General features: G+C 61.1%; 1 protein-coding gene across 2 annotated transcripts in view; it reads right to left on the bottom strand.

Annotated features, from left to right (window-relative positions):
- Positions 1–14,805, bottom strand: part of PEPD (peptidase D) — a 109,644-nt gene that overhangs the window by 16,074 nt on the left and 78,765 nt on the right. For both annotated transcript variants that reach the window (XM_025425197.3, XM_025425198.3), the window contains 2 exons: positions 5,522–5,590; positions 4,043–4,120 (listed from right to left, as the gene is read on the bottom strand). In XM_025425197.3, coding sequence (XP_025280982.1) covers positions 4,043–4,120; positions 5,522–5,590 — 147 coding nt within the window. The remainder of the gene's footprint in view (positions 1–4,042; positions 4,121–5,521; positions 5,591–14,805) is intronic.

Here is a 14,805-nt window from a genome sequence, read left to right as displayed (position 1 = left end):
TCTCCGGGCAAAGAGAAGTGGGGCTTTGGTCATCGTGAGCTGTGTCCTCACCTCTGCTGGTCAGCAGGGCAGTGATCGGGACAGGGAGAAATACAGGCCCGTGCCCTGACAGCAGAGGGGAGGAGGCTGGGACAGGCGCCCCCCCCCCCCCCCCCCCCCCCCCCCCCCCCCCGTTCCCGTTCCCACGCCCCAGGGGCAACCGGGGAGCCCCCGGCAGGGAGGAGGCCCGCCCACACATCCTGAGACAACGCTGCCCTCTTCTGGCCAGCGCTGGGATGTCCGGCTCGCCACCGTCGGGCCACATCCTGCCTGCAGCGAGGCCACCCAGGCGCGGGCGTCCTTAGACAGGTGCTCTAGAAGGTTCTGCGGAGGAACACGGCGTCCGACCTCAGGAACCCCTCCCCTGCTCCTTGATCAGATGGTGGAAACCAGAGGAGCAGGAGCGGAGAAGGGGTGTCCGAGCTGTTTTCCAAATCCAAACCCACGGTTGGGTTCCCACAGCCTGGACCCCTCCCGCCTCTGCCCCGGGGCGATCCTGCCGAGGGGCACAGGGCAGGCCAGAGGGCTGCGAAGGCCAGCCCCAGCCCCGTGTGTCCAGCACAAGGAGGGCCCGGCTCCTGGGCACTGCCTTCCCGTGGATTTGAAGGCAGACGGTGGGGCTCGCTGCTGGCCCGTGGGTGGGCACCTGGCTGGGGCTGGTCTGGTGGGGAGGGGCCTCCTGGGGCTCCCACCACAGAGGATGTCCACGCACAGAACCGGCATCCTTGGTGTGAGCACGCGAAGGACGTGAATTAGCAAGTGTACCACCCTCTTGCCACTGTTCTACAAGGTCTGCATTTGCCTTAAACACCCCCCAAAAGCAACTACTGGCTTCTCTAGGACAGTGACCGGGGGGTGGGCCCCTGGAGAACTCGTGAAAGGCTCTGAGGGCCAAGGGCAAAGCCCCAGCAGGCCCGACGAGAGGCCTCGTGGCTCTGAGGGCGCTGGGTGCCGGGCCCGCAGGATCGGAAGCCACATCAAAGTCTGCTTCCCCATCCGTGGGTCACGCGGAGCAGGTGGGGCAGCATCGCGCAGAGGGAAATGAGCAGCGGCCCCAGAATGGGTGACGAGGCTCCAGGTGACGAGGCTCACACGGAGGGAGACCAGCGTGCGGACTTACAAGCCCCCGATCACGGGGCAGCGACTGACGCCACGGCAGCTGTGGCCTCGCTCCCGGGCAGGGGCCGGTGGTGGAGGGACAGAGGCCCAGGTGGGGGGTTGCTGGCCAGCCTCACACCCCACCTGGCACTCACCTGGGGGACAGCGCGGGGCCCGAAAACACAGAATGGGGCTCAGCGCTCCAGAGCGATCTGCCTCAGGCTCTGTGGGGGCCCCAGACAGCCCCCTCCTGAAGGTCCAACTATCTCTGGGGCATCTTCACCTGACTTCAAGGGAAGTCTGGTCTCCACCCAGAACGTAGCAGCAGGAGGGCACCTGGGAGGCACTCGGCTTCAGGGAAAGCTCTGCGCTGTGCTCCTGTTTGGGTTTCGTACCTTATGATGAAGCATCGTGGCTTTTATGTTGGGGTAACAGAGTGATTTATTATTTACCGAACACGGTAGGCGCGCGGCGGATCAATTTCAATAAAACAATGGATTCTAAACGCCGCCAGCAGTCTGGCAATGGCAGTAATCAACAAAGCATGTTGCTCTAAATGCTGCATAATAAATTGACTATAATAAACTCATAATTATTCTACTGGCTACATTTCAAAGTTAGCACCAGAAAAATAAAATCACCAATTTGGACTTGGCATTAACATCCACGGGACTTCTGGATCGCTCCTGCCTCAGCTGCAAGCAGGAGATGCAGGAGACGCAGGTGCCGCGCACTCCTGGGGGCGAGGACGGGGGCCGGGGTCACACCTGCGCCACGGGGAGACCTGATACATGTCGCGCCCTGGTCAGCCGAGCCCGACCCCAGCAGCGGCCACCCCAGGAACACAGCTGCGACCAGCCTGTCACGGGGCGAGCACCGTACTGGGGGCAGAGGAGGAGGAGAGTGGAGAAGCAGCCGCCTCCCGGGCGTGCCAAGCTCAAGAGCAGAACACCCCACGGCCACACGGCACTGCCGCGGGGCCCTCCAGGAGCCCAGAGCTGGCCTCGGGACAGCTCGTGTGGCCCGGTCTCTGCTTCTGCCCCGGGACTGGGTTCCCACCTCCTGGCCCTGCAGGCAGGACGGGCTGCAAAAGGGCACTCGGAAAGGTTTCAGGAAGCGAAAGTCCCGGAGACGCCAGGTGGTCGGTCTCTCTTTGGGGCCAGCGTGGCTCGGCCATGGCCGAGGGCAGGGCCCGCCCCTCTCTTTCCTTAGTCTCCAGCTGAGCCAAGTCTGAGGCAGCCACTCCCCACTCTCTAAATCCCTCGGGCTCTGCACCTAGACCCCCCCCCCTTTTATCTCAGTGACCCTGCCTACCTGGGGTCAGGGCGAGACAATCCACCTGAAGAGATCTCCCTGGTGCCAGGCACAGGGGAAGGTCCTGCCAGGGTTTCTGTACCCCCTCGGCCACTGTGAGACACTCTGGAAGGTTGCAGCCACTTTGGGTGTCCTCCCCTGTATGCTCCGGGCCCCACTCTGCTGGTTCAGGCCCCCGGGAAAGGGCACATGAGCTTCGCACCTGCGTTTCTGACACGTTTCTCCTGCCCCTCCGTGCAGCTCCTCTCGGAGGAGAGGACTATCTCCACTAACAGAAAAGTAGACTGAGGCTTCAAGAGGGGACTGAATGGCTGTTTCCTCCTAGAAGTTTGAGCTGGGCTCTGACCAGCAGCGGCCCGAGCCAGAACACCCTGTCCAGCTACTGACCCCGGCTGAGGGGCGAGCCTGCAGCCAGTTGCAGAGCCTGCCGTGCCTCGTGGCAGGGACCCCCTGGGACTGGGTAGATTTCTGAAAACACCTAGCAGTGACAGCTCAGAACTCCGCTCATGCCTCCCAGTGGATGGGGGCCAGGGCCTCTGTTTGCAGGCTCCCCTCCTCACTGCCTTAGGGCCGGGCTCCATGCACAGGCGGCGGGGCTCTGACCGCTGGCCAGGCGTTATCCAGAACACTCGCTCGGGAACTGAGCCTAGCAGGGTGACACACCCACCACCCGAGAGGAAGCAGGCTGGCAGGTGCCCCGGCAACCAGGAGATGCAGGCACCAAAGAACCGGGCGGGACAGCGCATGACCCCCACCCTGCCTGTGTGTTGATGACCACGGTAAGGTCTGAAGGCCAAGACGGGCAGGCCTGGGGGGCCTGAGGCCTCTGGGTGGCCCTCAGTGGCCCCGTGGCAGCCGGGGCTGGCCCTGCCCGATGGTGGAGAGAAGCAGGGAGTGCCCAGTGCCCGTGAGCCAAAGAGAGAGCTGGTCTGGGTCTGACCAGCAGCTGCCCAGAGAGGTGCGGCGTATGCCCAGGGTGAGCCCTGCACCCCGGGGTCATGAGTAGGCTGTGCAGTTCTGCCAACAGGGGACAGTCCGTCGGAGGGTTGGGGGCTGCAGATCCTGTGTGCACCTGCTGAGTTGGGGCCCCATGAGGTGCTCTGAGCACCTTAAGCTGTGCTCAGAAAAGCCCAGCAAACAGTCTTGAAGGTCAAGCACCCCCTGTGACCTCCTGAACTAAGGGCCATTTATGGGTGGCTGAGGCTGGCAGGACGCAGAGGGTGGGAGGCTCCCCAGGGGTCTTCCTGCTCCAGACTAGGTGCCCGCCCTCCTGGTACCCAGACAGAGGTGTGAGTGCAGTGAGTGTGGGGCGGGGTCTGGGGGCCGGCTCATGCTCCCTCTGAGGCTGGGCCTCAGCCTCCCGGCACAGGGACCACCCCCTCTCTCCACCCCCACCCCCTCTCTCCGTGCTTCCCTGGCCTTGGAGACCAGACGTCATGCAGGTGGGCGGCCCTGGCAAGGCAGTCTGGGCCCAGAGCAGACCTGAGGGCCCCATAGTGCTCAGGCCTCTCAGCGCAGGACCAAGAGGCCCCAGGCACGCGGGACACACGCAGAGCACGGGCAGGGGCAGCGCAGGGCTGGCCTCACTCACCACATGTCTCCATCCTGGATGGTCCGGTCGTTGGGGGCCCCGGCGTGTCCGTAGTGCAGCACAGCTGAATTCTCACCACTGTAGAGCGAGGGGCAGGGGGGCAGTGTCAGGAGTGCAACCTCACCCAGCAGGCCCTGGGCTTGCACCCCAAACCCCTGCCCGAAGGCAATACCATCCACCCGCCAGTAGAGACCCTGGGGGTGGCTAGACCAGGCCTACGGCCTGAGGTGGGGGCGGGGAGCAGGGTGGCCCTGGCACCTGCAGCCCTACAGCTGGTGGCCAGCCTCCTGGCTCTGGGCTCACAGTACAGCCACGTGCAGGGCTTCCCCAGGTGAGTGCTGTGCGGCCCGGTGCCCTTGGGGTTGGGGATGTGGGACTGCTGGGGGAGACGGGGTCTGAGGCCCGGGGAAGGGACCCCCAGGAAGCCTCCTTTTCCTGGTGGAGGGAGTGGGGAGGCCGGGGAAGGGCCCGGACCGCAACAGGGGCCACCATCTGCAAGCCTCGCTCTTCTAACTCAAGCTTGCTTCCCTAAAGAGCGATGCCTTTAAGAAAAAAAGGACTTTTAAGTCCATCCAAAGGAGAAAAAAAAAAAAAAACAAAACACCCCACCTGGGTATAATATTTATGGCCCTGTTCGGGAGTCTCAGGAATCATAAAAGTAGAAATAATGATTTTTCTCTCTATCCACCAGAGAAGAACATTTCCAAAGACTGAGATGTTCACATGTATTATTCATGCGCCGAGGACGCACACATCAGCAGAGCTGCAGGCTCCGGCCTGGCTGCGCAGAGGCCAGACCCTCTGACCCAGGGGCAGAGCATGGGGAGACCAGCCGGGGTGTGCCTGGGGGGCTGAGGGGGCCACCCACAGCCAGGCCGTGCCCCTCAAAGACACACCTAAGGAACACACGCGGACATGCACACGGCGGTGCATGCTCGCGGCCACGAGCTGCCCCATTCTCAAGGTCACGCGTGCCCCAAGCCTCCAAGCACACTCAGCCACATGCAGGTGACACACAGACAGGGAGCCCTCGGCCCCAGCCACAATGGGACACCCCCCACCCGGACACCCAGCCCCGCCACAGTCGTGACGTTCCCTACACGGCCACCCTGACGGCTACACACAGGCACGGAACCACGGCCTCACGTGCTCACATAGCTCCTTCCCTCACTGCCACACACAGAAGCCATCACTGTCGCGTGCCACATCCTGGTCCTCACAGGCTGGGTGTGCGCCTGTGTGGAGGGGGCTGGGAAGGCCAGCCAGCAGCCCAGGGCGGCAGCCACCCTGGAGGGGGCAAGGGAGGCCATGGCCGTGAGTGGGCTGGCTCCCTCCTTTGCCCCACGCGGGCCGGGAGCCTTAGGAGGGAGAATGACTTCTCTGCTTACGTGGGCGCCAGCGTGGGCTCGGTGGCTAGCAGGTGTGCCTGAGCTCACCCTCCCCACCCCACAACCTCCTCCCCGCACCGTTCCCACTTACCTGCCACAGATGCAGGTGTAGGAGCTGTGGCGCATGCCCCCCCGGGAGTAGCAGTAGTGCTCGAAGAGGCTGTGGGGGAAGAAAGGAGGTCAGGAGGAGTTGCCGGGGCATGCACGCCCACTGCCCCACGCAAGCCCTCAGCTCGGGCCTTGCTTGGCTGCACCTGCAGCAAAGACCCGCGCTCCCCTGCGTGGGTCCGCGAGGCTGGGAGCCGGGAGCCCAGGGTGGGCCAGAGGCCACCGAAGCAGGGAGGAGAGGAGAAGCTCACCACCTCCAATGCCACGGAGCCACCCAGCCTCCTGGGCCCATCGAGGGGTGAGCCCTGGCCCTGTGGGAGACAGGCTGGGGCGGGGCCCGTGGGTGCTTCTGCAGGGCTGCACGGAGTGTCTCCCTGTGGCTCCCACGTCCACCGGCCACAACCCACCCCACCAGGACGGGCTGGACAAAGGAGGGACCTGCGCTCTCCGGGCCCCAAGCTAGACTCGGACGGCCCCGGGCCTGGCCCCGGGGAGGGGCACAGGAAAGGAGAGCAAGGGCTGCCGCGCACTGGCCCAGAGGACAGGCTCGAGGGGCAGGCTGTCGTGCAGACAGTGCAGGGCAGAGCGGTCCCTGGGGTGGGCAGAGGGGGCGGGGGTGGAGAGGGGCCCTGCTTCCTTCCTCGGGCCAAGCAGCGAATGGCCCCCTGGACAAGCTCCCACCCTGGGCAGGGGAGGCCAGCAGCAAGGTCTGGAGGCAAAGATGGGCTCCTAGAGCCGGTCGCCAGCCCCCGGGTTGAGCCCAGAACCAGAGCCTGGGGAGGCCCCCAGGTGCACCAGACATCAGCAGACCCCTGAGAGCCCAGCAGTATAACCAGGGTCAGAGGGCGAGGCCCCTGCCCTCCCGGGGCAGATCCCGGAGGTGACCACACAGGCCGATGGGCCAGACCAGCCGCAGCAACACCACATCAGGAGCTGAATCCTCGGGGGCGAGGGGGGCAGTGGGCATGCTACCACGAGCTCCGGGGAGGCTGTGACCCTGCCCATCCCCATCATAAACCCTAGGACCCGGGGGTGGGGGCTCTGTGCTCAAGCAGCTCAGCCTCTCCAGGCCCCGCCCCCCAGGAGCCCTGGCTGAGAAACAGGTGCCGGGGACCCCACCCACACATTAACCTCAGGCCCGTGCCGCTGTCCCCATCCCCAGCACACCAAGGCCGCCCGTGGGCACGCTGAGTGGCAATCCTACCCTGCACGCTCTAGGCCTGCTCTGGGGAACGTCCGTCTGGAGGAGTCTAATCTTCCAGGCGCTGTAAACACCAATTATGTATAATTGTTATGATTGGGTATTTAAGTAGTTGTCATGCAGGAACGGCTGTGCTACATTCAACTGGCTTTCAGCCTTGCTTCACCAACCTCCCAGGATAATTGGGTACCTACGAGCAAACTATTTCTCCAACATAAAGGATTTCAGGAACTGCCAGGGGGGTGAGGAAGGGCACACACTCCCCCTTGTCAGCGTGCCCTATGCTTGCAGCAGGAGCACTCTGGTGGCCGCCACCAACTTCCACCTGTGTCCCAGCGACCATGGGGGCGGAGAGGCCACATCACAGCCCCTGAAAGTGGCTATGGCCCAGCACGTTCCCTCATGGGGCAAGCCTTCCTGCACCAGGCCCCGGCAGGTGGCTCTGGACACCAGCTCTGCACCGCCTGGGCCCCCAGCCTAGATTCCAGGGCTTCGGACACCAGGACTCCCTCCACACAGCGAGCCCACGGTGAGGGGAGGACATGCCACAGATCATGTCGCAACTGTGCCTGGGCAGAAGCAGATCTTGGGGCTACATGGACGCCGGGCGAGGGGGCCTCTCCTGGGACGGGGGACAGGCTGACACCTGCAGGCTGTGGGAAGTGCGGGCGTTAGGAAGGAGAGGCAGGGGGACGACTAACTGGAACGTTCTACAGCGGCCTGAGGACACGGGGTGGGTGGGAGGCTTCCCTCCCCTGCACCGTTCTCAGCGGCTGGCATTTCCCTGCCGCGTCACCCACTCGGGAGAAACAGCCTTCACTGCACGCCCTGGCTTCCATTTAAGAAAAAAGCACTTTCGGGTAAGAGGCACAGCTTCGAGAAGCACCAGACTGAGCAAAGGCTGACCCAGTTTTCACCTGCAGACTGCAGCCCGGCACCGGGGTAGCTCCTGCCACAGGAGGAGGAGACACGCCATAAGCCGAAAAGTCACTCGAGCTGAAAATGACTTGAAGTTCTTCAAATTGGACTTCGGCATCTAATCTTGGTTTAAATTAACTTTTCTGACATGACATGAGGACCAACGGGAGCTTTGGTGGCAGTAATAGGTAACACCCAGGCCCACGTTTTCTGCTCCCATGCCTCGGCGGTCCCCGTGTCTGGGCCCTCGGGCCAGGGCTGTGGACAAATGCAACGGTCAGGGGGCCCAGGCAGAGATGTGAGTCCCACACATTTCTGATTTTCAAGGGTCGGGAGGTTGCTGAGCAGTGCATGCTGCAAACTGGGGCCACACGGGTGACATGCAGCTCCCGTGGAGCTCGGTCAGCGCTCAGCGAACAGGGGACAGACGGTTCCCACCACACAGCTCATAGGCCAAGGCGGCAATGGAAGGGCAGTTAACGAGGGCCCTCTCGAACTTTATGGAAAATACGGCAGGCACACTGTGGCCCGGATGAGGGGGACTCCTAACCAGGGTCTAACCTGCTGGCTGACTCAAGTCCCAGCTCAACTCGGCTGTAAGCCACCCATCGGTCCCTCCGGAGCTGCAGGGAGTCAACGGCAGAGTACGTGGCCAGGAACCGTCCCACCTCCTGCACTCAGAGGTGCTACGGAAAAGGTAACACGCGGAGCCACGTTCGTGGGGCAAGAAGGAAGACGGGAGCTGCCAGGCTGGGGGAGCTGGAGGCCTCGGCTGATGCTGACACATGGGGACAGTGACAAGGCCTCCAGGACGCAGGCAGCAGCAGAAGAGAGCCGAGACCCCACCCCTACTTCCAGGGATGCACCCTCAGCACGGGGCCGACTTGGAGCCACTTTGCCAGCGTCGAAACAGGCCCTCCGGAAGCCTGCCCGGGCTCTGGGGAAAAATAAAGTCCCGGCCCTCCCTCAGAGCTCAGGGTGTAGGTCCGTCCTCCGTGGGGGTTCAGGTTGCAGGGTGAACTGCCTGCAAGGTCTGGAAAACTCCCACGCCAAGAAATGAGCAGATAGCTGGGTGCTGACTGGTGGTACCGGAGCCCCCGGGAGGAGCGATGCAAAGCCAACCGGGCAGCCTCTGCCTCTGCCCAGGCCAGGCAAGGTCCATATGTGTGCGTGCGTGTGTACACACACCCTCACGCTGAAGACGAACTCACAGTTCAAAATCAGTCCACAGGAGTCATCTGCCACAGCAAGCAGCAGGGGGGGCCCCCCACCACCACAAGGACTTCTGCTAACATGACTGCCAGGTAGAAACCACATGCACCTATGAGATAATTGACACGGAACCACAGAGCATCAAAACACAACAGGCAGATGTTGTGAAGAACCACAACGGAACTTCTGGAAGCGACCAGTCTATTCATATGCAGGTGGGGACAAGAAGCCAGGCAGCAGGGCTTGTAGCCAGAGATCTGGGGCCCCGGCCTGTGAACCCGTGTCCTGCTGGTCCTAACCGCCCTGCTCCCTCCCTCCTACCCACCTGCATGGAGCATGGGGTGGGGGGCACCCGACCAGGCACCAGGCACAGGGCCCGGCACCAGGAGGGGCCTCCTGATGTGCAGAGCCAAGCAGGGCTCCCACACACGCCGGCCGCTCTATGGTCCCTGAAGCTCCCCCAGCGTGGCCATTCTTCTAACTACAAATTTATACTCCTTGCCTATGAATTTCTCCCAAGCGAGACACGAGTGGAGAATGCTTTGTATCCAGGCATCAGTGACAACCTGTCGGTAACCTGGGAGAGTCTGTGCTGTGAATAACGAGGTGGATGGGGCTACTGCAGCGACGGAGGGGCAGGCCCATTTGTCAGCGCCCAGAGATGACGAATGGGGCAGGGAGAGCAGATGCTGAGGCCCGGATCTGCAGGAACAGGGTCTCCAGGGACAGCACTGTGGGCCTCCCCCGGGGCCCGCAAATCCAGGCCACGGAGCCGAGCTGGGCACACGGCCCAGCTCCTGCCCTCCGAGGTTTATCACCCGATGAGGAGATAGCCACAGCCCCATAAAAATGCATTAGCTGCCCACGGTAACGGCCGAAGGGCTGCCCTGGGCGGCCAGTGTCCGCGAGCTCTCAGCACAAGCGTGAGCACCGGCAGACGGGCCGGCCAGGGAGGGGAGCAGGGGCCCAATCGGCCCCTCCTGGCAGGGCCCTGATGCACAGAGGCTCCCCGGAGGCCGAGCCAGGAATGGGGATGTGGAAGGGAAGGTGGGCAGGCCACTCGGCTGAGCTGCAGGTCCAGGAGAGGGAGCGTTAGGAGGCAGGGTTCGCGTGTGCGGGGTCCTCCCGGGCCCAGGAGGGTGCCCTGAGTTCTCTCCTTGCAGAGGCAGGCTCCTGAGGCTGCCCTCATGCACTCCGGCCTGTGGCTTCTCCAGCCTCTGCGTGTCCTGTAGTCCTTGCCTGGGCCACACACCGAGCCTCCGGGGGCACCACTCAGCACTGACACCGAAGCCAAACCCTAGCTCTGCCACTTGCCAGCTGTGTGGCCTGTCCGTGCCTCAGTTTCCTTGCCTGTAACATGGGATAACGGGACTTCTCACAGAGCTGCTTTGTCACTTACGTGATATAAGACACATGAAGTACATGCGACAGTGTCTGGCATGCTCTGGGCATTATGTACAGGCCACGTGAGGCGTCACCACTGTCGTCATTCAGGGGCCTCCGAGGGAGTGCACACAGCCAGGACCCCGCGCCAAAGGCAGGAAAGGAGGCTGGGCTTCGACCAACAATCCCTTGGCCATTCCCGTGAAGCCAAACAGAATCCCTCCGTGGCCAGGACCCCGGCGTCCGCACGCTCCAGCACGGCCAGGCTCTCCATGGGCGCCCTCCAGCCCCACACGCGGGGGGGACATGTGCGCCCTCCTCAGGGCGGACGCACACGGGGTTCCCGACACGGGGCATCTCAGCTGCCTCCTCCCACCCATGCATCCGGAAGTGTCGCCTCCCGAGGGAAGTGCCAGGGCCTCGAGTGAGGAGAAAGGAGGGAGTGGAGGTGAATCACGAGGTGTCAGGGCCAGCACGGCACTGGGTTACTTCTGATTCACGTTTATCCTGTTTATTTACTCTTATATTTGGGGGCACAAATGACCACAAGTACATATCGGACGTCTGAAGGCCTATGTACTTACTAAAAGAAGAGCCTTGATAGCAAGAAAACCACGGTTGCCCAGAGAGGAGCCCTGAGATACACCTGGGGGTGAGTAGAGTGTTTTCCTGGATGTGGAGGCAGCAGCCAGAGAGGAGTGGGATCCCACCCACAGGAGGGGTTTCTGCGGGGAGTCAGCAGGAGGAGAGCAGCTTTCCCAGAGAACCGGAAGCACATACCACATTATTTTTGTTCTTCTAGGGAAGGGTGGATGCTTGCTCCATTCATTTCTTCTCGGGTGATCAGATGGCATCAGAAAGCACCTGAAGGGCCCCCATCCCTCCCTGGTCATCGCTGCCATGCACCCCGGGAGAGCCTGGGCTCTGTCACGGAGCTCCCCGTGGGCCTTTGGACCTTGCGGTGGTGAACCAAGCCCTTCTCCTCCCGCAGGCCTCCCAGTGAGGAAGGACACAGAACAGGCTAGGGGACCCCCACTGAGGCTCGAGGGTGTTTGATTTTATTTTATTTTATTTTATTTTATTTTATTTTATTTTATTTATTTATTTATTTTTAAAAGATTTTATCTATCTATTCATGAGAGACACAGAGAAAGAGAGAGGCAGAGACACAGGCAGAGGGAGAAGCAGCCTCCCTGCAGGGAGCCCGACACGGGACTCGATCCCAGGACTCCAGGATCACGCCCTGGGCCGAAGGTGGCACTAAACTGCTGAGCCACCCGGGCTGCCCTCGAGGGTGTTTTAAATGAGCAAGTAGCCTTCACACAGTTTGTTGCCAAGAAGGGACTGTTTTGGACCAAACGCAGACATGCATTATTAATAAGATCGGAGCTCACGGCACAGCCTGCAAGACCCGGCACCTCCAGGGACACAGACCCTGTGTAGTGGCCGCAGTGCCCGTCTCCACCACCAGCAGCCCCTTCTGCCCGAATGCTCCCCGGGTGGGGACAAAGACACCTTCCCATCCAGGACCTCCCACAAAAACCAGCCCATAAGGGAAACCCAACAGCCTCCAGCGGCCTCCAGCATTTTCAACAATCCTTGGGTGGGGTGGGCGGAGGGGCGGGGGGCGGAGGAACCTGCAGCTCGGAGCTGTGGGCAGGGAGCCCGCTGAATCTGTGCTTGAGCTCGGCGTCCCTGCACGGTTTCTGACACTGATGCGCCCCAAGCCTCAGGCCCGTCGGGGGTGGGCGCACCAGGACAGCACCTGCCTCGCAGGGCAAGGTGTCGTGTTCTGTGAACGCTAGTGGTGGATGGAGCGTGTTACACACCTGCCAGTGCCAGGGCCTCACAGCTGTGCACGGCAACCGTGCCCCATCCCAGGCCACGCGGGCCATGCCGGGATGGGGCCCCGGGCGGGCCCGTGGAACGCAGAGGCCCCGCAGGGTTGGGGGGAGAACCCGCCAACCAGAGGCAAGGGCAGCAGCAGAGACAGGGTCACGGCAGGAGGGCGGGGAGCACCAGAGAGAAGCCACTCACTCTCTCCCCAAGAGCAGCATTATCGAGGTACGAGATAATTAGCATTTTAATTGGATAATTGGGAATTCTAAATTGCCTATCTTGTATTAAGCATAACTGAGGACATAACGTGACATTCAATTAACAAATATTCCTCTTTATTCTTGACATGCTTGATTACGTTGAATTTCTGAGTTCTTCAGTATCAGTTACCGGATAAAGCCCTGGCCGCGCCAGACTGCTAATAAGCACAGAGCATATATACGTGGAAAAGATTTCAGAAATTCTCTACACAAAGGGGGGAAAAAAAACCAAAAACCTCACCCATAATCTTATTCCCCCGAGATAACCTCTATCAAGTATGTTGCTGAACATCTTTCCAGGCACGTTTTTAAAATGCATAAACACAGGTTTTTAAAAGCAGTAATTAGCTGTCTATTAAAATAACAAGACCTTTTTCTAAGCCGCTTTCTGACCGAGATCTGACTACAGTCGCAGGGCCCCAGCACAGTGGCCTGTCCCGGTGAGCACGCCCCACGCCCGGCACCCCGCGCCCGGCACCCTGCACCCGGCACCCAGCACCCGGGGTCCCTCCCAGGCAGCCTCCCGCCTGCGGGCGGCCTGGCTTCCAACACCCCATGGTACTTCTGCCTCCTTGTGACCTCTACGTAAACGGAACCAAACCACACGCCCTCCCTGTCCGGCTTCCTCTGCCGCTGGCGCCCACGAGGCCCACCCGGGGGGCGGGGAGCTGTCCTTGCTCGTTCTCTTGGTTGGCAGCGTCCCCCTGGCTCGCTCTCCTGCTGCTGAGCGTCCCGGCCGTTTCCGGACGGCAGCTGTCGCCCACAGAGCTGCCGCGGACCCTGCCGTCGGGGCTTCGGGGGCGGCGTGCACGCACCTCCGCTGAGCACGCTCCGGGGGCTGAAGTGCTGTGTCACTGGATTTTGCATCGGTTTGGCTGCAGCAGGTAAGGCCAGTCTTCCCAGGCAGCTTATCAGCTTATTCCCTGGCCTGTAACTCCTCCCACTTCGCACCTGTGCAGGGGTCCCAAGTGAGCTGAGAAGTGCCCTCCCCCCCACCCCCGCCCAGTCCTGGACCGGGGCTGGCACATTTTAGGGAAGGTTCTCGCTAAAGCAACAGCATTTCTATAGACACACGTCTACACGTCTAGACTATGGTTATTCTTCCAGCTGCCACTCTGTCCAGAATCTACTTTCCCCTCACCCTGGTGCAGGCCACCTTCTTCTCTTGCAGGTCGATGGGGACATCGCTTCGGCCCTCATCCCCTACAGAGGGCTCCTTTTATGATCTAAGAAGGATCACAGAGTCCTGGCTTCCTGGGAGTAGCGTGTGCCAACCTCCCCCCCCCACCCCATTTCCCTGCCTCCTCTCGTCTTCTCCAACTGCCTCCCTGCTGCTCCGGGGAACGCTGGGCGAGCTCCCACCACAGGGCCACCAGAGGAGCCCCATTCTCTCCGCCTGGAATGTCTGTCCCAGAGATCCGTAGCTTGCTCTCTCCCTCAGGACTCTCCTCCAACACCCCCTTCTCAGGGACCCTGTCCTGAGCTCCCTGGATAGAGCCCTCCCTATATGACTTTCATCCATCCATCCACCCACCCTATCTCATCTCCATTAGGCTGGGGGTTTGTCTATTTTGCTCACTCCAGTGTCCCCAGGGCCCAGAATAGTGCCTGGCCCACCGACGCCTCTCAGTACATTTCTGTTGAGTGACTGAATAGTAAATGGTTGTGTGGGCAGGACCACAGCCTATAATTTACTTCACCAATTTCGCGCTGTTGGATATCTAGGTTGCTTCCACCTCCATGTTACGATGGACACCCGTGGCCATATGCCTTTCCCTGTCTTTGGACTAAATTCCTAGAAGGAGAATTACATGTGCACGTTTTGAGTCTCAGGGCCTGTTCTGCCAAACAGACCCCAAAAAAGGTTCATAAGGATTCTCAGAGTCCTGAGCAGTGCATCATGGGGCCTGTCTGGTAGGCAAATCACAGCAGTATTTTCTTGTTTCACGGATTAACTGGCAAGTTTACATGTTTATGTCCTCATGTTTCTTCCTTTCTGAGTGGCTTGTTCCTTTTTTAGAAAAATGAGTGTTCATCTTTCTCTTATTGATCTTTCTGGGATTTATATATGATGGACACCAGCTAGTGGTTCTGACCACCATCGGGGCAGCAAGCAGCTGGCCCATTCTGACCCTCCGCAGGACCTCCTTTGCGGATTCCCTGGAAGAAGGGCAGGGCAGCAGGGGCAGGAGCCACGGACTAGGACGGGACTGCCTGGTGCCCAGAATGATGACAATATGCAGGAAGACAAACCCCGGAGCCTGCAGCACGCGGCTCAAGTGGAAAATTCTAGGTCTGTGAATCCAGACCCCTTGGGGGCTGACACTCTTGAAGGAGTGACAGGGCCCCAGCTTTGGGAGGCTCTGGAGGAGCTGTGCAAACACAGGTGCCGCTGCCAACAACGTGCCTTAATCCAGGATCAACATCTGCTCACATCTGACCCAATCTCACCAG

This window comes from Canis lupus, chromosome 1 (genome assembly GCF_003254725.2).
Source record: "Canis lupus dingo isolate Sandy chromosome 1, ASM325472v2, whole genome shotgun sequence".
In the NCBI taxonomy this organism is placed as follows: domain Eukaryota; kingdom Metazoa; phylum Chordata; class Mammalia; order Carnivora; family Canidae; genus Canis; species Canis lupus.
This window is presented reverse-complemented; position numbering and strand designations above follow the sequence as displayed.